This window comes from Danio aesculapii, chromosome 24 (genome assembly GCF_903798145.1).
Source record: "Danio aesculapii chromosome 24, fDanAes4.1, whole genome shotgun sequence".
NCBI lineage: Eukaryota > Metazoa > Chordata > Actinopteri > Cypriniformes > Danionidae > Danio > Danio aesculapii.
Window position 1 is genome coordinate 5,164,027 of NC_079458.1, and position 24,387 is coordinate 5,188,413.

General features: G+C 34.1%; 1 protein-coding gene across 1 annotated transcript; it reads right to left on the minus strand.

Annotated features, from left to right (window-relative positions):
• Window positions 1-2,395: 2,395 nt before the first annotated feature.
• LOC130218521 (interleukin-9 receptor) lies at window positions 2,396-20,872 on the minus strand. Its single transcript, XM_056450726.1, has 9 exons — window positions 20,819-20,872; window positions 20,111-20,189; window positions 19,087-19,207; window positions 18,195-18,358; window positions 15,136-15,287; window positions 9,334-9,502; window positions 6,359-6,449; window positions 6,205-6,271; window positions 2,396-3,734 (listed from the first exon to the last, which is right to left on the minus strand). Exons 2-9 carry the CDS (start codon window positions 20,175-20,177, stop codon window positions 3,432-3,434), a joined length of 1,134 nt encoding a protein of 377 aa, XP_056306701.1. The 5' UTR covers window positions 20,178-20,189; window positions 20,819-20,872; the 3' UTR covers window positions 2,396-3,431.
• Window positions 20,873-24,387: the final 3,515 nt, after the last annotated feature.

Consider the following 24,387-nt stretch of genomic DNA (forward strand, 5'->3'; position numbering starts at 1 on the left):
TAAAAGGGTACCAAAAGGCGGAGCTAGACGCACAGCTGAATGCTATAGACGAATTACCAGTTTGTAAACATTCAGGATGCGCGCGCAGCGAGGTAGCAGAAAAAAACAAGGGCACTAGCATTTGCAGCGAGGGAATGACATCCGATGCGGACAGAGTTTGTTGTTGTCTTAGAAATAAATTTTATTGATCACATATTATATATGTTATTTACTTAATGCTTTCAGCGTATTATAACAGCTCGTCACCCAGTGATAAGCACAGTTATTCAGCAAAATTAATGTTAAAGTTAGCACCGTTCGTCTGACAGGTCCATTTGTGATAGCACCCTCCCAATGGATATTGGATAAGACGAAATGACCAAGCATCCAGCCCCAAATATACAACTATCTCATTGAAGCTCCCAGTGATTTTACAAGAGAGAAGTTAAAGACCTACAAGTCTTTGGATGCATACAATTTTGCTCTGTGTGGTCATGTGCAAGAAATAATGCTTCATGATTACCAGATTCAAATTATTGAAGTGATTCTGACATCCGATCCTTTAAGAAACGGACAAACATGAGAGTGAAGCGCGAGAAAACAAAGGAGCAAATGATTCCTTCAGCAACCTAAAAGATGAACAAACTGTCATGTTTAACTATTATCATCACCTTCACACTATTATGAACTGGGAATGACGGAAATACTTTCTAACAAGAGGTTATGTATGCTGGTGAAGACTAAAGATACAGATGAGGGGTTTGCTCTGACTGTGGGCGATATGTTGCGTGTTGTTTTTGAAGGACTGAATGTATGTTGTGTGTGGTTTTTCTGTAATTTGTAACTTATCAGAGACTGTCTGTATGTGTTCATATATGTTGCATTTTTTTAAATATATAATTGCAGACGTTACAGTAGGCTATTTCGCCCTATAATCTGCAGTTATAATCAAATCATATTCATAGAAAGGTTCGTAATGAACATTTATACACGAGTATTTATGTGTATAATAAAGCATCTGTTTTGCTAGAAGTGCTTCTCATCCGATATGTGAAAAACCCAAACAGCTTTACTGTAGACATTTCCTCGAGCGAGAATGACGTTTGACAAACTTTGTCGTAAACCACACCATTGGTACCCTTTTGGCAGTGGAAACGCAAGCCTGATAAAGGTGAACTGTACCATATTGTATCACTCAGTGGAAATGGGCCATATATGGATTAAGCTGCAGCTCCTGAGCAGGATTGAGCTACCAGCTAAATTATACAGTTGTTGTATATCATTTTAGTTGATATATACAACATACTTAATATTCTGTAATGAGACTTGTATGTGTGTATATGTGTGTCTCTATCTATCTATCTATCTATCTATCTATCTATCTATCTATCTATACACATATATATATATATATATATATATATATATATATATATATATATATATATATATATATATATATATATATATATATATATATATATACACACATACACACATTTATGTGTATGTATATATATATATATATGTATATATGTATATGTGTGTGTGTATGTATATATATGTATATGTGTATATATATATATATATGTATATGTATGTATGTATGTGTATATGTATATGTGTGTGTGTGTGTGTATGTATATATATATGTATGTATATATGTATATGTGTATATATGTATATGTGTATATATATATATATATATATACATATATATATATATATATATATATATATATATACATATATATATATATATACATACATATATATATATATATATATACATATATATATATATATACATATATATACATATACATATATATATACATATACATATACATATACATATACATATACATATATATATATACATATACATATATATATATATACATATACATATACATATACATATATATATATATATATATATATATATATATATATATATATATATATATATATATATACATATACATATACATATATATATACATATACATATACATATATATATACATATATATATATATATATACATATATGTATATATATATACATATATGTATATATATACATATATGTATATATATATACATATATGTATATATATATACATATATATATATACATATACATATATATATATACATATACATATATGTATATGTATATATATATATGTATATGTATATATATATATATATGTATATGTATATATATATATATATATATGTATATATATATATATATATATATATATATATATATATATATACATATACACACCAAAGGGGTGTTTAAACGTGGCGGTGCCTTCATGTCTGCAGGTCACTAAAAATAGATAATCAGCAGCGTATCTTCATGATGTTGAATCACTCTACACAGACCACAGATGCTTCAGGCGTATTGTATTTTTACTTGTACAGAATTTAGAACGTTCATAACCATAAAATGCAGAAACCGACAGCATTGTGATATATATCTTTAATTACAACATTTCAAAACGAGTACAGAGTGGGAAAATATAAATATATTAAAGGGTTTTTTATTTGCATTATTTTAAACGTGTTCTTTCAACACTGCTTCTGATATTTACATTTTAAATTTGTTTTCTTCTGATATTATGAAATAACTCAATGTATTTTTTTTTAAGCTGTCACCAAAAATGTACCTATACCAGGTACATATAAGACCCCACCAGAAACGGGTCAAAAGTGTGACCATACAACTTGCTAGAATGATACATGCACTTTTTTTTTCTACTGGACAACGGTGGTGGTGTGGAAGTTTTGTAGTACATGCATCATTTAATGCCTTGTCATTTTAATAAGACTTTCTACTCCACTTTAAGACCTTTTTAAGGCAATGAATTGTAGATGCGTGAGTTCACAAAACAAAACCATGAATGATGAATCTGTTTAGCAGGATATTCTCATGTAAAGCATTTAGCAGATTATGTATAAATTGACTTAGCAGCAAAACACAAAGGTGATAAATATACAATATAAATACACTCACTGGCCACTTTATTAGGTACACCTGTCCAACTGCTTGTTAACGCAAATTTCTATTCAGCCAATCAATGCATTTAGGCATGTAGACACGGTCAAGATGATCTGCTGCAGTTCAAATCGAGCATCAGAATGGGGAAGAAAGGGGATTTAAGTGACTTTGAAAGTAGCATGGATGTTGTTGCCAGACGGGCTGGTCTCAGAAACTGCTGATCTACTGGGATTTTCACGCACAACCATCTCTAGGGTTTACAGAGAAAATATCCAGTATAAAATAGCTGCTTGTTATTTCAGTATATTAAAAAAAAGGTCATTTATTCTACAGCAGAATTTTCAGCATCATTACTCTAGTTTTCAGTGTCACATGACATTTCAGAAATATGCAGATTTGATCATTGGTTAAAAACAGCAGCTGCTTCTGTGATTGGTTCAGATGCTGTATGTGTGTATGCTGGACAGTGTACAGTAATCCTCACTGCATGTGATGCTTCCTCCTTCAGTGGGCACGAAATCTCGAATCCAGCATCCCGAATCCACCTCTGAGCCTACAGGAGAGTGAGGCATGCTGGGAGACGGGGGTGTAGCATCCTGCCTGTCGATCACTCCCATCTTCTCATAATCTAGCACCGTCTGCTGAAGGGGCGTGGCTGTGCACTCTGTCAGCCTGTCAATCTTTAGAGACTCCTCCCCCTGCATGACATCACACATCTTACCCGACATCGCTGAACACATCTGAAAACACACACAGGTTAATCGTTAAAGGGGATAGCCCAAAAATGAAAAGTTAATTACTATTTACTCTCCCTGAAGGGATTTCAAATCTTGTTAAACATAAAAGAAGATATTTTGAAGAAAGGTGAATCCCTGTAACCACTGACTTCCATAGTAGGAAAAACAAATGGAAGTGAATGGTTACCGGTTTCCAACATTTTTCGAAATATCTTCTTTTGTGTTCAACAGAAGGAACGCTTGAAATAAGTATAGGGAGAGTAAATGATAACAAAATTTCGATTTTTAGGCGAACTATCCCTTTAAAAGCAATGCTAAAAGCACCTTTAGTTAATTTTGTGGTATTTGAGTCCACAGTTGGGTTTTGCAAGGCTTGAAACATGCTTGATATCTTATCTGATAGTACGCCACTAAAACCATTATTGATATCCTTCTCCTATCTGATTTGTAAAAGTTTCCTGTCAGCATTTTTGATACAGGAAACGTCAAAACAAAGATTTCTGGTCTTCAACCATGGAAAATTATCAATAGGATGATAATATTATTAATTAAAAAAACAAAACCAAAATATACTTTAACTATTGTATTGTTAACTTCTAATATATTGCTTTTTGTTTGTAATGAGTGAAATATACATTAGTAATGTGTGAAAATAGTAGTAAATCATACACTTTTTCTAATATTTTCTCTGTATTAAATGTTGAGCTTGCACGATATACTCGATAAAAGTCTTGTCGCCTATCGAGGTTTTAGGAACAACAAATAATGACTTTTTAATTCTTTAATTAAGACTGTAAGGTCTGATTTTACTTTGACAAAAGTCTTGTCACTGAACAGAAATAATGTCCAGTATAGAATATAAAGTCATGCTGCAGTGGAAACAGAATGAATATTGTGTCTGACTCCATCATGAGCTTGGAGGACTGCATCCATACATCTCTGCAATAACTCAAATCACTTATTAATAAAGTCATCTGGAATGGCAAAGAAAGCGTTCTTGCAGGACTCCCAGTGCTCATCAAGAGTCTTTGGATTCATCTGCAATGTCTCCTCCATCTTACCCCAGACATGCTCAATAATGTTCATGTCTGGTGACTGGGCTGGCCAATCCTGAAGCACCTTGACCTTCTTTGCTTTCAGGAACTTTGATGTGGAGGCTGAAGTATGAGAAGGAGCGCTATCCTGCTGGAGAATTTGCCCTCTCCTGTGGTTTGTAATGTAATGGGCAGCACAAATGTCTTGATACCTCAGGCTGTTGATGTGGCCATCTACTGCAGATCTCTCGCACGCCCCAATACTGAATGCAACCCCAAATCATTATTTTTCCTTCACCAAGCTTGACTGATTTACTCTGAGAATCTTGGGTCCATGCAGGTTCTAAAAGGTTTTTTTCAGATGATTCATCTGAAAAATCTGCCACTTTTCCTAATGATCAACTAAAAGTCAAGTTATTATTTGTTGCTCTTACAGTTGGCATAGACAACAAGACTTTTGTCAGTAAGCGCAAGTCTTTTACTTTGCCACACAACTCACATATTTTTGTGCTGAAAATAGTTTTAAGCAATGGCACGCTAAAATGATCCAGACACTTGTTGGTTAGGAGATTCACTTTTTTTAGATACTGAATGAATCAGTGTTTTTAATACTAAAAAAAAAAACAATTAGTGTTTTCTAACAAATTAATTGAGTGAATAATTCAGTGACTCCTTAAACAGAGCACTTTTAGAACCAATGAATTAAATGATTCCGTTTGTTTGATTCAGTGATTGTAATTAAAGAAAGAGACTTATTTAGCTTATTTTGCTCCTGAATGAATCTGTGCTTCTGAATCAAATAATTGAGTGACTTATTCAGAAAGTATAGACTTGTTTCCTTTGTGATTTAATCAGCACTTTTTAATAAATCAGTCAGTAAATAAATGATCAATACAAAAAATAGTCAGACGCTTAATGAACAGATGGCACTTATTTTGCTTAATCGATCAATATTTTTGAAGGAATAATTGAAAGAACATTTCAGTGGTTCACTTAAAAAGCCAGCAATTATTTAGTGACACTCATAAAAAGAATGGTTGTTTCACTCATATATGAATCAGCATTTTTAAATTAATTGTTAAGTGAATAATTTAACGACTTAAAAGCAAAACACTTATTTTGTTTACTAATGAATCATTACTTTAGAACAAATAATTTGAGTGAATGATTCAGTGACTCGTGGACTCGCTTATGACTAATCTCGTTTCGCTTATGAATGAACCTCTTTGTTTCAGAACTAACCGAGTGAATGATTCAGTGACTCGTAAATTGTCTTGTTTGACTCTTGAATGAACCAGTGTTTAAATATATATATATATTATACGTTTATATATTTACATTTATATACAAACACACACACATAGTTGTTCAGTGAGCTTCAGTCTCCATCTACCGGTGAAACTATTTAATATGCAAAAAAAAAAAAAGAAGGACGTTACCTGAACATCTACTTCCCAGTCTCTGAAATAAGGAGCTGGTGATGGTACATAATCATCCTTCATCCATCTACAGCACAAACACCCATAATAAAGATTTACATAAACACAAACGGGTTAAATAAAAGATTTAAGGAGTATGGATGCTATTTCTGACCTAGAGTATGGGATACAGGACAGCAGAACCAGCAGCAGTGGCAAAAACAGAAGGTACCAGGCTATGTGGAAAGATCTTTCTGTACTCTCTTCTGAAACACAGAAATTTAGATTCATTTCATTCACAGTTTAATCGTAGTTTGATCTTTCTATATGACTGTTATTCAGACCGAAGTTATCATTTAGTTACTTCAGTATTTTAGTTAACGAAGACGTTTTTGACCAATAGTTTTAGTCTTGGTTTTCATTTGCTAAAAGTCCACACAAACACAGGTATTTTTAAAACTGCACTTTTTTTCTACACCGTTTTGCCTTTTGTCCACACGAAAACGCAGTGTCGGTTAACTGAAACTGAAACTTTTGGTTTCTAAATGGAAAACTTTCATTTCGAAATGGAAATGAGACAAAATTCTGCACATTTGTGGCAAACACATTGCATATTACATGTCATTGGCCTGTGAGACGGTAATCCACGTTTGCATTAATTTCTATGCAATTTACTTGTGCAAATACTTAATTCCTATTTTGGTGTGAACCCAGTATTAGTGTCATTATCACCACCTGTTGGTTCAGCGTGCCCTTTACATGCATCATGGTGTGTTTTTGCATTTCATGTGGACGGAGATTTTTAGTTTTTTTTTTAACTAAAGCAGAAAAAAAAACTTGTTTATGAAAAAGGGTAGGACATGGCCTTACTGTGGGCTCTAGACACCTTTACTATCCACTTGATTGTTTATTAAAATGAACTGTTGAGTGAATAATTCAATGACTCACTCAAAAACAGAACCCTTGTTTCGTTCAATAATGAATCAGTGTTTTTGAATAAGTCATTTGAGTGAATGATTCAGTGAAGAAATGATTCAGTGCTTGTTTTATTAATGAATGAATCAGTGTTTTTGATTGAATACATTTAGAGAATGACTTAATGTGAATGTCCCCTGATTTCCAGAGTAACGCAGGGGCCCACGGGCTCTAGATCCCTTACCCACTGATTGTTCTTAAATGAATTGTTGAGTGAATAATTCAGTGACTCGCTCAAAAACACGACACTTGTTTCGTACTAATGAATCATTTGAGTGAATGATTCAGTGAAGAGCGTGCATATTTCATTAATGAATGAATGAATCAGTGTTTTTGAATAAACACCTTTACAGACTGACTTTACTGTGAATGTCTCCGGATCTCCAGAATAATGCAGGGGCCCACTGGCTCCAGACAACTGTATAATCCACTTGATCGTTTTTAAATTAATTGAGTGAATAATTCAATGACTCACTCAAAACAGAAGGCTTGTTGCAATAATAAATGAATCCGTATTTTTGAATAAATACGTTTAGAGACTTACTGTGAATGTCCCCTAATTTCCAGAGTAACACAGGGGCCTATGGGCTCCAGACGCCTTTATAATCCACTCGTTTGTTTTTAAATTGATTGTTGAGTGAATAATTCAATGACTCACTCCAAAACAGAACACTTTTTTTCATTTTAATAATGATGCAGTGTTGAATCATTTGAGTGAATGATTCAGTGAGGAAATGATTCAGTGCTTGTTTCATTAATGAATGAATCAGTGTTTTGAATGAATACATTTAGAGCAGGGGCTTTCAAACTTTTAGGACACACGGTCTCCCAAGTTTGTCCAATTTCACTCGCATCCCCCCAAGGCACCCCTCCCTTGACCCAAAAGTATAATGCATACGCAAACATCATTCACATATTACTTGCTGCGTTTAAAGTACATATAATTAATCACATTGAAACATAAATACATAGCGCACTGATTCAGTATGATGGCTGAGCCGACTAACCGTAAATCATCTTCCACTGTCAATAAGCATGAGCCATAGCATACTTGTTTTTGATGTACGTACATAGAGAAAATGCTGCTTTGCAAATCCAAGATCGCAGAGCCCTGACAGTGTGGTTGAGTCAAACATTGAGTACGTTTACATGGGCAACAATACTTTAATATGATTTTAATATGATTAAGACAATACTCTGATTAAGAGTCTATCATGTAAACAGTGGTTTTTCGATTACCTTAACCCAACTAAAGTCATAACTGAACTAAACAGAAATGGAATTAGGACATGTGGAGTATGCTTATATTAGTGGCATTGTTGAAGTAAACACCGCAATCAGACTATTACCATCATGTAGGACTTTTCGTCGCATTTTGCGACAAGATCCACACACACAGATCACGAAATGTGGACTTTTTTTCTTTCCATTCGACATGCGCTATTAATAAAACAACACTCTTCCATCAGTCCCTCATATTCGCATCAAATACCCCAGTTTGTCATGGGGGCATGCATGAAATGTTCATGAGTGAAAGTTAAACTGCCGAACTGCAGTTAAAGTCAAGAAATTGAAGATGAAACACCCAAAATTACATGAGACTCTGCAGGAAACGTGAATAGCCTGGTGACGCAACATTCTAAAAGCTCTTCATGTAATTATATTATTGTCTTATTCAGATTAAGGCAAATAACTATTACTAATGTCCATGTAAACGTAGTCAGTAGTGTCTGTAAGTGAAAGATCCAGATGAGCATCCCGCTCCAAAAAGCACCCGCTCCATTTTATTTGTATATATTTTACTGGAACACATTAACTCTGCAGGAGCCTGATAGTTAGCTGTGGAGCTAACAATAATCATATTATTCCTTCTAGTGAATGCATAATAATCGTTATCATAATTTACTCGAATGCACGCCCCAATGTCTCATGCCCCCCTTAATAGGTGCTGGCGCACCCCACAGTTTGAAAACCCCTGATTTAGAGAATAACTTACTGTGAATATCTCCAGAGTAATGCAGGGGCCCACGGGCTCCTGGTGCATTTGTAATCTACTCGATCTTTTTAAATTAATTGTTGAGTGAATAATTCAATGACTCACTCAAAAACAGAATGCTTATTTCAATAATGAATGAATCAGTGTTTTTGAATAAACACATTTAGAGACTCACTTACTGTGAATGTCCCCTGATCTCCAGAGTATTGCAGGGGCCCACGGGCTCCAGACGCCTTTATATTCCCCTTGATCAGGCTGTGATCTTACACGCACTGTATAATCAGTGTGAGGTTCAAATTTAGACTCGTCCACATAAACCTTCTGCTCGGCTGATTCTGCTTCATACACCTGAAACACAAGCATCAGCCATTAACGTAAAGGGCTAGTTCACAGAGAAACTACAATTCTGTCATCATTTACTCATCCTCCACTTGTTTCAAACCCGTTTGAGTTTCTTTTAAGGAAGATATACTGAAGTAACTCCCATATTTTTTTTCCTACACTGTAAAAAAAGGGCTGGCTTCCACATAATTCCTTCATGTTGTCTCAACACAAACTGGTTGAGTTAAACTTACTGTTTTTAAAAATTTAAGTGGATTAAACATAAAACAATTAAGTTATCCCAAAGAAAATCTCAAGAATTGTGTTGATTCATTTTAAATAAGTAGTTTGAACAAGCAGCAAAAGTCATATTTTAAGAGTATGTCAGTGTGAGTGAATGAAACTTAAATTTTTGGGTGAACTGTCCTTTTAAAGGGCACCTATAGTAAAAAATCTACTTTTCAAGCTGTTTGGACAGCCATATGTGCATGTATGGTGTATAGACCATCATATTGGGGTGATATAAGCACACCCAGTGCTTTTTTTTTCAATTTAACAACATAAAAACGGTGGACCAATTGAAGCGGTTTTTAAACCGACCGCAACTTTACGTAGGAGAGCGGTCCCCCCGCCCACCAATGTTGATTGACAGGCGCGTCATCATATCCTCAGTTTGTTGATTCACGTCCGCCATTTTCAGCGTGAGTCGAAGCGATATCACTAAAGGAACACGCTAGCTCTATTTTTAGATGCAAGCCTCATTGGGCTCAACACAAGAGCAATATTCTCCATATTATCGCTCTAATCGGAATTATTGGTTGTATCTTTAGGTAGGTTTGCTAACATGTGTACTTCTCATTGAGTCTACCTTATACTTCAGCCGTTTGCATTTCTCACGATCCCAGAAGCTCCCTGTGATCTTAACTAACATGCGTTTTAGAATTCTAAACACAGGTTTCTATCAGGGTACACTCAAGTCGACGGCTGGGCGCCGCGGACCGCTGCAGAAACCTATGTTTAGAATTCAAAAATGCGTGGTGCGACGATTCGGGACACTTCATGTTTCTGCCGCGCTGCCGAGTGTCTGGTGTGCCGTGTCGCGGCTTCGAGCGGCGCATCCGGTGCCTCAGTCAAAGTTAATTCAGTGTGCGTGGTTATTAGTTTCTGTGTACAAGCTCGGCACTTGAAACTAGCACACAGTTGGCTGTAAAACTGTACAAAGACACATATGATTTTGTACTCTCTGCTTGGTCTGTGTCAGAGTCGTACATGTACGACTGAATGCTGTACCTCTCATTCCAGGTCATTCTCGCAGTCTGCCTGTCAGACTCTGTTGCAAACGCAGAGCGGGTGAGCTCATGGCCCCGCCCCCTTGTTACGTTGGCGGGAAGCCGAAACTAATTTACATGTGAAGCAACACACCCATAAATCAGCGAACTGTGGACACGCCCCCAACACGACACTTTTTAACACATTATAATAAAAAAATCTGAATTGTGTTTTAAACTGAACCTAAACTGGCACACTCAGAAGAACCATAATATTATTATTAAATCATAAAAAAGAGGTAAACTATGGGCCCTTTAAAGAATCAATAAATTGCTCTAACACCAATTTTGAAAGCTTGGTGAGAAATTACTGACACTTTAGTAGTTAATTCTGTAAAACATGGGTGTGTTCAGATGTCTTAAAATAGACCTCTGTGAAAACGAGGTGTCAATAAAAAATCCCATCATTGTTAAAGCTATAAAATTAACATGAAGTTTACATCCTGTTTCACATCTGTAGTGTGAAACCTTTCAGAGTCAATATGTATATTTAAAAAGACAACAGTGCAATCATCTCATGATCCTAGATATTACACTTTCTATAGTTCCTGTGCATTATTACTCATTTGAAACAATCTATTAATTAATATTTTATTGCTTCATTTAGATACATTAAAAGCCAGAATGAAAGCTACAGTATTTCAAATAAGTCTTATTTAATTATTTTGATTTCATTCATTTAAATTGATAACGAACATGTATTCAACTTTTTAAACGTAAAACAAAAAAACTAATTATTTTAGTCGGAGCGTCCTAGTCCTCAGTGCTCGAAAGTTTACACACCCCTTGAGGGATCTGTTAAAATGTGAATGATTTGAACACAATAAGAGAGATCATACAAAACGCATGTTATATTTTTTTAGTACTGTCCTGAGGAGGATATTTTACTAATTTCACCCCCGGCTCTTAATGCCTGGTGATTTCCTCTGGAGCATCATTTGGGTTTAAAACGGTTTTAAAAACTGAAGAATCTGCAGGACATGGAGGATTTTTCTGAACTTTGACTGTTCAGAACAAATAAGAGATTGTTCAACAGGAACAGAAAAACAGACAGTATTAAAAACCAAAGGTATGTAAATTTCAGCTATGTTTTTGTTTTGTGAACTATATGTAAACAGCTTTTATGTAAAGCATCTACTCAGTACAGTACTAAATAAAAAATAACATGCAATTTTGTATGACCGCTACTTATTTTGTTCAGATTATTAGCACTTTAACAGATCTTTCAATATACAGTTGAAGTCAGAATTATTAGCTGCCCTGAACTATTAGCACTCTGTTTATTTTTTCCCCAATTTCTGTTTAACGGAGAAGATTTGTTCAGCACATTTCTAATCATAATAGTTTTAATAACTCATTTCTAATAACTGATTTATTTTATCTTTGTCATGATGACAGTAAATAATATTTGACTAGATATTCTTCAAGACACTTATATACAGCTTAAAGGGACATTTAAAGGCTTGACTAGGTTAATTAGGTTAACTAGGCAGGTTAGGGTAATTAGGCAAGTTATTGTATAATGATGGTTTGTTCTGTAGACTATCGGGAAAAAAATATAGCTTAAAGGGGCTAATAATTTTGACCTTAAAATGATTTTAAAAAATTAAAAACTGCTTTTATTCTAGCCGAAATAAAACAAATAAGACTTTCTCTAGAAGAAAAAACATTATCAGACATACTGTGAAAATGTCCTTGCTCTGTTAAACATCATTTGGGAAATATTTCAAATAGAAAAAAAAAATTCAAAGGGGGCTAATAATTCTGACTTCAACTGTATATCTGCATGCAGGAGAGTAACTTCCACTGGGGACAGAGGTGACCACTTTTTAAAATGCCCATTTTTATGATTCTTTTATCTGCTCTCCATCATCGCCACAGAGGACACAGAGAGTGGTTGTGTGTTGATGTGCTCATCTGTGTCCAATAGCTTTGCATACATGCTCTAAAAATAACGATGAGAAAGTTCAAACGAGCAGGTAATGTGGTTAAAATGATAGTTTCAGATGGCGATGAAAGCAAAAACAGCAACAAATGACTTCTAGTAAACATGGATGGAAAATTGAGCTGGTTGATTCAGGACAGAATTTTCTCTTGGGTCAGATTAAAAGTTATTTCTGTCAGGCAAAATATGTCTATGTCAGAAAATGAGCACCAGGAATGTAAACATTTTAATTTGTTCATTAACTAAAGGTGGCTATTTATGCAAGAAAGATATAAATATCAAAATATCCGGTTGTAGTCAGAATTATTAGCCCCCCAGAATTTTTAGCCCCCCTGTTTATTTTTTTCTCCAATTTCTGTTTAATGGAAAGATTTGTTCAGCACATTTCTAATCATAATAGTTTTAATAACTCATTTCTAATAACTGATTTATTTAATCTTTGTCATGATGACAGTAAATAATATTTGACTAGATATTTTTCAAGACACTTCTATGCAGCTTAAAGTGACATTTAAAGGCTTAACTAGGTTAACTAGGTTAACTAGGCAGGTTAGGGTAATTGGGCAAGTTATTGTATAATGATGGTTTGTTCTGTAGACTATTGAAACATTTATAGCTTAAAGCTTAAAATAATTTTGACCTTAAAATGGTTTAAAAAAAATTAAAAACTGCTTTTATTCTAGCCGAAATAAAACAAATAAGACTTTCTCCAGAAGAAAAAATATTATCAGACATACTGTGAAAATGTCCTTGCTCTGTTAAACATCATTTGGGAAATATTTCAAACAGAAAAAAAAAATTCAAAGGGGGCTAATAATTCTGACTTCAACTGTATATCTGCATGCAGGAGAGTAACTTCCACTGGGGACAGAGGCGACCACTTTTCAAAATCCCCATTTTTATGATTCTTTTATCTGCTCTCCATCATCGCCACAGAGGACACAGAGAGTGGTTGTGTGTTGATGTGCTCATCCGTGTCCAATAGCTTTGCATACATGCTCTAAAAATAACGATGAGAAAGTTCAAACGAGCAGGTAATGTGGTTAAAATGATAGTTTCAGATGGCGATGAAAGCAAAAACAGCAACAAATATCAGAATATCCGGTTATTAGCCCCCCAGAATTTTTAGCCCCCTGTTTATTTTTTTCTCCAATTTCTGGTTAACGGAGAGAAGGTTTTTTTCAACACATTTCTAATCATAATAGTTTTAATAACTCATCTCTAATAACTGATTTATTTTATCTTTGCCATGATGACAGTAAATAATATTTGACTAGATATTTTTAGGACACTTCTATACAGCTTAAAGTGACATTTAAAGGCTTAACTAGGTTAATTAGGTTAACTAGGCAGGTTAGTGGTAATTAGGCAAGTCATTGTATAAATGATGGTTTGTTCTGTAGACTATTGAAAAAAAAATACAGCTTAAAGGGGCGAATAATTTTGACCTTAAAATGGTGTTTAAAAAATTAAAAACTGCTTTTATTCTAGCCGAAATAAAACAAATAAGACTTTCTCTAGAAAAAAAAATATTATCAGACATACTGTGAAAATTTCCTTGCTCTATAAAACATAATTTGGGAAATATAAATAAATTAATATATTAAATAAATATTAAAATAATATTTTATATTAAATATTCTAAATAAATAAATAGATTAGAAATAAATAAATAAATAGACACATGTAACACTTCCAAATTTGAAAAAAACAAATCAATGAAAAATACATTTTAAGTAATTTCAGTAGACCAGCATCTGTGGATTATTCACAGAAATATTCACAGAATTATTCACAGAATAAGGAATGTTTAGTTATTATAAGGTCGCTTCATAGTGGCATTTAAAACTTAAGGAATTCATTTATGGCGATATAGTGGCTGGTGTGAGGTTGCTGTGAAAAAGTGAATTAAAGGTCGCTGGTTCGAGTCCCGGCTGGGCCAATTGGCATTCCTGTGTGGAGTTTGCATGTTCTCCCCATTTTGGCATGAGTTTCCACCAGGTGCTCTGGTTTCCCCCACAGTCCAAACACATGAGCTATAGGGGAATTGAATAAACTAAATTGGCTGTAGTGTACGAGTGTGTTTGAATGAGTGTGTATGGGTGTTTTTCAGTACTGGGTTGCAGCTGGAAGGGCATCTGCTGTGTAAAACATGCTGGATAAGTTGGCGATTCATTCTGCTGTGGCGACCCCTGATGAATAAAGCGACTAAGCCGAAGGAAATGAATGAATGAATTTGTTTATCTGTCCATTACTGTTCATATTAATTAGTTGTTCACAATGCCCGATGGACAAACAAACAAACAAACTAAACTAATTAAACAAATTGCAGACAAATGCAAAGTAAATCTGTTTGCTGCACCAGTTGTGTTAAAGTGGTGGTGCACCTTGTGTGTGCTGCTCATGCTCAGCTGGTACTGCAGGTGTGAGATGAATAAACTGCGGATCCAGGAAAAAGCTTCATATCCGCTTTGCCACTGGAAAACAGCACTGTTCTTCACCCAGAGCACTGACAGGTCAGACGGAGGGACTGGACGAACTGCAACACACACATACACAGTTTTTCAGGTGTTATGGGGTCTTCCCACAGACTAAATCATTTTATGCTGTTCCCAACCCTTAAAAATATTAGACATTTGGTAGACATTGGGTCCCCACAATGTAGTGAATACCAAGACCTCACACACAAATTTACTTAGCTATGTAAATGGTGAACTTACATAGACGTCTACTGTTTTTATTTTGAGAAAACTATACATTGTCCAATCTATCCCTCACTGAAAACCTCAATTTCCAAAAATCGACTTTATTTTTATACAAGATTTACCAAAGTTTTTTTATGTGTGTGTGATTTCAATCATTTCTTAATTTCTAGCACAAAACAAGATGTTCTGAAGAGTGTTGGGAAAAAAAGCAGGCACTGACATCCATATTATGAACGAGAAATACAATGTAAGTCAATGGTTGTTGATTTTTCAGTGTTCTTCAGAAAATATTCCTTTGTGTTCAACAGAAAGAACAGAAAGAAACTCAAACAGACAAGTGAAGGATGACTAAATGATGACGATTTAAAATTTTGGGTTTTGAATAGGTAAACACACATGCACACAAAAACATAATTGTTTTTGTGAAGTGTGGGGACATATTGTTTTTAGGAATGTCCAGATCCGATCACGTGATCGGAAATCTGGCCCAATCACACGGTTTCAGACTCGATCGGACTCGGACGTTACCGCCACATCAGGACTCAAATATATATGTATGAATGTATTTATAATCATCCATGAAGATATCCATCCCATATCGTCTTTCAAACAAAAAAATGAAAAATAAGAAAACGTCTGGTTTGTTTTTTTTAGTTTGTTCACAAAAAAAACGAGGTTTTGGCTCAATTTTCTTTTTTTGGTTTATGGCAGAAAAACGAATAAACGACTTTTAATTTCATTATAGGCAGTGCTGAAACGCCCATTTTCCTCTGATTGGCCAACCATGTGACCTTTTGACATCACCCTCAAAATAATATTTTAATTCATTTTCTTTTCAGCTTAGTCCCTTTATTAATCAGAGGTCGCCACACTGGAATGAACCGCCAACTTATCCAGCATGTTTTATGCAGCGGATGCCCTTCCAGCCGCAACCCATCACTGGGAAACACCCACACACACTGATTCACACATATACACTAACAAACCCTTGCTTATTCAATTCACCTGTATCGCATGTCTTTGGACTTGTGAGGGAAACCCACGGAACACGGAGAGAACATGCAAACTCCACACAGAAACGCCAACTGACCCAGCCGAGGCTCGAACCAGTGACCTTCCTGCTATGAGGCGAACATGCTAGCCACTGCACCACCGTGTATCCCTCCTCAAAATAATAGTATATATTTATAAAAATAGGAGGAAAAAAAAATAAAACAAATGGTACCCTTTGTTATAGCCCCAGGGCACAATGTGTTCTTATTCTGGTCCTGCAAACAACAATTAACAAAAACTAAACAATAAAAAACAATATTAGTTATTATTATTATTATTATTATTATTATTATTATTATTTAGGCCTACAGTAACTGAAACAATCATGCAAACCAGGAAATGGTTATCTTTGCTCAGCATCAGGTGCACAGCAGCAAGAAGTTTGGTGACGGCATATTAATATTATTCATTCATTAATTTTCTTTTCGGCTTAGTCCCTTTCTATTATTATTATTATTATTTTATTTTATTTTTATTTTATTTTTTTTTTATTATTTTTTATTTCTGCTCAGAAATCTTTGCTAAGCATCAGGTGCACAGCACTAAGATGTTTGGCAGCAAACTATGACTTTATTTTAATGACAAATGTGTAATAAAACTGCTCATTTACATTTTAATTTAATTTATTCATACGCAATGAATGTAAGCCTGCTAACATCAAATTATAGAATATGTAAACTTAGTTTATGTATGTAATTAAATAATAAAAAATTAAAAGCCTGGGTGCTGATTCGCAGAAGACTATTATTTTGAGGGTGACGTCACAAGCTCAGATTTGGTTCACCAGTCAGAGGAAAAAGGGCATTTCAGCACCACCTACATGTGTATAATGAATTTTAAATTGGTTTATTCGTTTTCCTGCCCTAAACCAAAAAGTGAAAATTAGTTATCCTTTTTTGTTTGAAAACGGATGTGGAATGGACGGAAGTACACAGTTGAAGTCAGAATTATAAGCCCACCTTTGATTTTTTTCTTAATTTTTTGCAATATTTCCCAAATGATGTTTAACAGAGCAAGGAAATTTTCACAGTATGTCTGATAATATTTTTTCTTCTGGAAAAACTCTTATTTGTTTTATTTCAGCTAGAATAAAAGCCGTTTTAAATTTTTTATGAACCATATTAAGGTCAATATTATTAGCCCCTTTAAGCTATTTATTTTTCCAATAGTCTACAGAACAAACCATCATTATACAATAACTTGCCTAATTACCCTAACCTGCCTAGTTAACCGTAATTAGCCTAGTTAAGCCTTTAAATGTCACTTTAAGCTGTATATAAGTGTCTTGAAGAATATCTAGTCAAATATTATTTACTGTCATCATGGCAAAGATAAAATAAATCAGTTATTAGAAATGAGTTATTAAAACTATTATGTTTAGAAATGTGTTAAAAAAAATCTTCTCTCCGTTAAACAGAAATTGGGGAAATAAAATAAACAGGGGGGCTAATAATTCTGACTTCAACTGTATATACAATTTATATATATTCTCATTATTTTTTAACACATCTATAGTTATGCGGTGGCACAGAGTTAGACCTCTTTCTTGACTCTTTACAAGCTTTCTCCTTGCAATACACATCAAACTCTTGTCATTATACAAGTTTGTGTCCTTAAATGTAACAAAAACACACACAAACACAGACTGAGCACTCCTGTAGACTCAACTTAAGTACACTTATTCTTACTGTGATTGCTTGGCATGAACTCCTCATCCAGTATGACATCATGGTAAGCAGAATGGAAGGAGATCCTGTAAGTGTCCACATCGGAGAAAATCACATCCGGTGATAAATCCAGCTCACACAGTAAAGCCTGCTCTCTCTTTTGCAGAAAGCAGATGTGCTGTTCGCTACACACAAGCAGATTTACTGTTGTTTGACTGTATTTAAGTTGGAGTGTAATTGCATTTGAGTAAAGGGTAATGCTTCACTTGAAGGGGGTGTTCATAAAACTGTCCTGAAACTCATATTCAGTAGTGACACATATTTATGCATGCTTATGACAACATTAAGTGTCTTATAACAAATTAAATGCAAAGATGACATTTGTTTGAGATGTCTTTGTGTTGACGACTTGACATTACCAAGATAGCTAACATGTAATTAACATCTTTAACTTGTGACAGCATAACTTAAATCTGTCATTGTCGTTAGCCCATTATAGAAACGTCGTTGAATATTACTGACACTGCTATAAAATTATTTAACAGAGTCTTGACACTTTAAATGAGAATTTTTAATGACAAATTCAGTTTGTTCCACAGAAAAAAGTATTTGAAACAATTATATGGTGGTGGATGAGGAGATACACCCCCCCAGCCCCCCATAAAATGTGTAAAATGCTTTGAGTGTCCAAAAAAAAAAGCTAAGTTATATAAATGTAAGGAATTATTATTAATAATATTATTATTATGACCTTATTACATGTTTTGGGCAAATTGTTGCATTTATAGTGTCATAACTCTGTTAAGATATATTTAATATTCGTTACGTGTGTCATATCATGATAATAAAGGTGTCTTGTCAGTCTTATAAACACACTCCCTTCAAGTAACGTGTTATCGAGTCGTTTACTCACTCGTCTACACTGAAGTTCAGCCAGTAGGACGATTCGTTGCCCAGAAACTCATCCGAGATGTTCAAAGAGCAGCTGATGTTGGATAAATAATTACTGAGACACTGCAGACTGTACTGATCACCTGGACACATTTGACTTAGTGAATTAAAAACCACACTGAATTTCGTACGCTACACTTTTTACCGTTAGAGCGGCCATTTTGGCTTGAATGCGCGATTGCGGAAGACTTCCGGTCTCATCCACTATCATTAGTTTTAAGCGTCAATTTATGACGCGTTGCTAGAGTTTCTTATCATATTTGTTATACTTATTGCCATAATTCTAAACAAACCGATTTGCTAATCGTTTTAGCTCTATGTTATTGTTTTATTAATGGGCTTTATGTATAGAAAGTGTTGTTCAGCCACCGAAAAACATCCAGTGAAAGGTTGGTGACTGATTTCAATTTCATAAGCTTCCTTTTACAGCATTGATCATGTAATTTAATTACTGTTTAATCTGTTAAGTAGATTTAAGTATTCATTTAGTCGTTTAAAGTTTAAAACAAGATCATTTAAAGACCATTTAAACACAAGCATCATCAAGAGCAAAAGGCAAGCAAATGTCCATGAAATACTGTGGTAAACTACATTTCCATAATTTAAAGACATGGCGGGGAACATTAAAGTTTAATTCAGTGCTTCTTGTCCGGTCTGAGACCCACTTTATATTGTATATAAGTTAGACAGTGAAGATCATTTATTTTTAAACTACCTAGATCTTAAACGTGGTGAGATTATTATGGCATGACAGTTCACAGGAAGTATTTGAGCTGTCTTACTGAAAATAAAAAGCCCCTGTGCATATAGGCTACACCCCACCTGTTATGGATTGTGGTTTGGGCGTCTCGCACATTTGCAAAAGGTAGTTAAGTACATTAATAAATAATCAATTATATTCAAATATAAAGTATTAAGAAATACATGATAACAGTAAATGTAAATTATAGGCTAATATATAATAAATAATGTGAGTAAAGTCTTACCCAAAGTGATGAACGCCAGAAAGTCAGAAAAACAAACCAATGTGAAAATGATAGGAGAGCGATGCATGTTCTCTTTACTCTGAAACAAAATAAAGAAAGTAGCCATTAAAATTGAGAATTAATTTAGGTCTATATTGCCATAACCTATGTTTAGTTTAGTTGTGAAGGCAGTAAACACTTCCACAAAACATTAATTCAGAAACAATAAAAATTGTCTGCTTTAATTAGTTTGCTGATGCTGAATCCACTATATTTTTACTTTAGATTGTAACTCTCAGTTAATCTGAAGTCAAACTTAATAGCTGCTGTTTCACAAAGAGTTTTGATTCACTGTTTACAATTTCCTGTAAAATCGACAGTAACTTACAGTTTGTCAGTAACTTACTGTAAATCAATTACAGCAAAAATAATGTATATTACAGCACCATTTCTATTGCTCTATTGTATTTACACTACTGTAAAATTTACCGTAAATTATACAGTAATTTTACCATGTAGCTTTAAAATACAGTAGTATATTATTCCTAAAGTAAAATACAGTTAATATTACAACAAAATACTGTCATTTACAATAGTGTATGAATATAAACTTGTATTACATGTGTTAAAATTCTGTCTTTTGTGGCTTAATCACAAAAGAAACCACAAGGAAAGAAATCAAATGCGAAATAGCATTTAAATAAATTAAAATCAAGAGTGAAAATTTACCTGCTGTTGTTTCGGGTTTCACATGAAAAGTAAGTATCAGTTGTTTTCTCTCTCTCTCTCTCTCTCTCTCGCTCTCTCTCTCTCTCTCTCTCTCTCTCTCTCCCTCTCTCCCTCTCTCTCACACACACACACACACACTTGCGCCTGTTTTTTTAATTCAGTGTTTTGATGATGCGTCTATCAGTCATCTGATCTGTTATCAGATTTTCTCTTTTATCAACTCATACTTTTTCACACTTGTGCATTCAGATCAGCAGGTTCTCTGACATGTTTCAGACATTTCCTAAAAGATATCATCTCACTTCAGTTCAGTCCTCTAAACTGCCTCCACAGACTGAAAATCGTACTTTTATCACGTTTCAACCAACATTATGTATGTTCATTTATATTACAAACGCCTATGAAACACATTTGGCTCATATGAATATTATATGGTAACAAAATACAGTATCTCAGCTAACTATATTGCAGTACAAAAATAGTAGTGTTATTTCAACTCTAATAGAGTTAAAAATCAACTCAGAATGAGTGAACAATAGTTTTAGAGTTAAAACAACACTCTTAAGAGACGTACTTGTACAACACTATACATGAGTTATATTTACACTGTATCAAGTTAAAAATAACTCTGATCTACACAATTGGGAGTTGATTGTTCCCTGACGCTAGTGTAAAAAATGAAAATTCAACACTTTAACAGAGAGAATTTAACTCTGAATTTTAACTCTAGTTTACCTAGCAAAAATTACAATACTTATGATTAATAGTTAAAATAACTTACACAAGATAATTCTCCAATAATGATATTAAAATATAAAAGTACAATTGTTAATAATTATTTTTATCAACAAAACATGTTGCACTAGATAATTTACCCTTTTTACACTTTTAAACACTTTTAAAGGTCTTAAAAATGGCACGACTTTTGTTCCAGTTAGATTTTTGGTTAAATGTATTCCTCGATGTTAAAAATAACCCCATCAAGTGTTGGTTAGCTGTAACTCCATGATTTTACACTGGATCAAATCTGCTTTTAACTGTGATTGTGTTAATTTATCAAAATATAACTCTATAATGTCAACACTTAAACACCGAAAATTTAACACTGATGAATTTGCTGTGTGCATGGCTCTTTATTAAGTTCAATAGTATTGTAGTGTTTCCAACTTTATTTCCTGCCATTGATGCTATATTTCACTGTAAAAAAATGCTGGGTTACATATAATCGATTTGTGTTGGGACAACATGAAGGGATTATGTTTGTGGATTGAACAAAAAATTATTAAGCTGTCAAAAAAACCTCAAAAATAGTGTTGTTTCAGCTCATTTTGAATAAGTAGTTTGAACAAAGAGCAAACTGTTTTTTGAGTGTACACTGCAAAAACTGCTGGGTTCCACACAATTCCTCAACCCAGGCTCATTCTGAAAACGATATCTCTATATACATTCCTGGAGGCCGCGAAATATGTCACAGGAGCCACGATTTTTTGCACTTTTAGTTTTCGCGAATCCCCCAGAGGCTGCTGTGTATGCTTTTTGAGATCTCGAATTTCTTTTGTGAGTGCCATTCGCACTGGCTGGTTTCGTGTAAATCCACCAGAGGCCGCTGTCGACTGACTGATTGACTAACCAATCAACTTACCCACCCTCCTCCTTCCTCCAACCTCCAACCAATTGTATTGATTGACCAGCGCCCACCCACTTACCTAAACCCAACCAACAATTTTCGTCCAACGTCTGATTTTTACCACGTTTTCAGATTTTACCACATTCTCACCCTGTTATTTACTTGTTTATTTTATTTTTTGGATTCTGTTTTTGTCTTACCTGCTTTCTGGAACCGTTCTTCACCGGACTCGAACCTCATCAGCGTTGTCAACTCCTCTCTGTGTCTCAAGTCCACCGATGTACATGGCGAGCTAACAGGACAAATTGGTAACAGTGGGAAAGCCATCCATATGGAGGTAAGCGCGAAAAGGAACGGCGTCGTACCGCACCGTAGCGTTCATTTTAAAAATTAAATGCAGCCATACGTATCTCTTGCTACATAATTTGTGATCTCCAGAAACATACATATGGCTACTTTTCCCTTGAGCCTGTTGCAATTCCTTCATGTTTTCTCAATCTCAACACAAATTAAGTTAACTTAATAACTTCTTAAAAATTTAAGTTGATTGAACATAAAACAATTAGGTTGTCCCCAAAAAGCTTAAGAATTGTGTTGTTTCAACTCGTTTTAAATACGTAGTTTGAACAAGAACAAAAAGTTAATTAATTAATTTAATTATTTTTGCAAAATTTTACTTTATCACTCAGCTCTTCATCTTAAGTTGAATTTAAGTTTGCTCAGCTTAATCTCGCTTCTTATTCATATTTAATAGTTACGCTGTAAAACCCAACAGTCAACTTCATGAAATGAAATGAGTGTAGTTAACTCAAAATTGACTGAAAGTTAATTCTACTCATTTGAAAAGAGTTTTGAACTCAGTGTTGATGGTTATCAGTATGGAGTTAATTAAATATCTCATTACCTCAACTTAAATGAGTAAGTTCACAATAATAATATAGAAAAGTTTTTTTTAACTCAAAAGATTTGACGCAATCAGTTTCCTTAAACCGTTTGAGTAGCCCTAACTTATTGGGTTTTACAGTACTCAGTTCGTTTGAGTTCTCTTCATTCATCACGGTGCTCAAATTGCTTTGTTTACTCAAATAGATTAAGTTCACAGCACTCATTAGGATAACTTTTTGAACTTAAATCGGTTTCCTCAAATGGTTTGAGTTACCTTAACTTTTTGGGTTTTACAGTGTACTTACTACTTATTCACATTCTTTTTCAAATATTTCCCAAGTGATGTTTGGGAGATATTTGAGCAAACATTCACAGTATTTTCTCTTACGTTTTTCTGGGTAGAAAGAAATTTTTTCTTTTATAGTTTGACTAAATAAATAAAATATCTAATAAATACAAATATTTTGAACTGTTTCCAATGTCTTGTCAAATTAACTAACTTAGTTAACCTATTTAACCCAGTTAAGCGTTTAAATTGCACTTTAAGTTGAATAGTCTCTTGCAAAATACCTAGTAAAATATGCTATCATGTTCTGTCATCAAGGCAAAAACAAAATAAATCAGGTATTAAAACTATTGTGTTTAGAAATATATCGCCCAACTAATCTGCTAAAAGAAACTGCACGGTATAAAGATATCAGGATATTCTACACATTAATTATTAATTTTCCTCAGTTTTAAAACTGTTGAGAACAGCGATACACAAGTTGACTTGACACGTAAAGGAAACAAACTATAGTTAATCAGCAAGAGAGCGTTCAAAATACTAACAGAGCCAATAGTTCAGTTTTAGACCAGCGTATATGGTTTATATAATTATCATCAATGATATGATAGTCACAGTTGAGGTTAATGTGAAACTACACTTCTGAACCCCACGTCTGTGTTTATGAGAATTGGACCGAAGCCTATGTTTATTCATGTGGCTTTAGCAGAGCTTTTTGAAAGCTAGTTTTGTTTTTAAGGTTTAGGCCTATACTATTATTTCTGCACACTA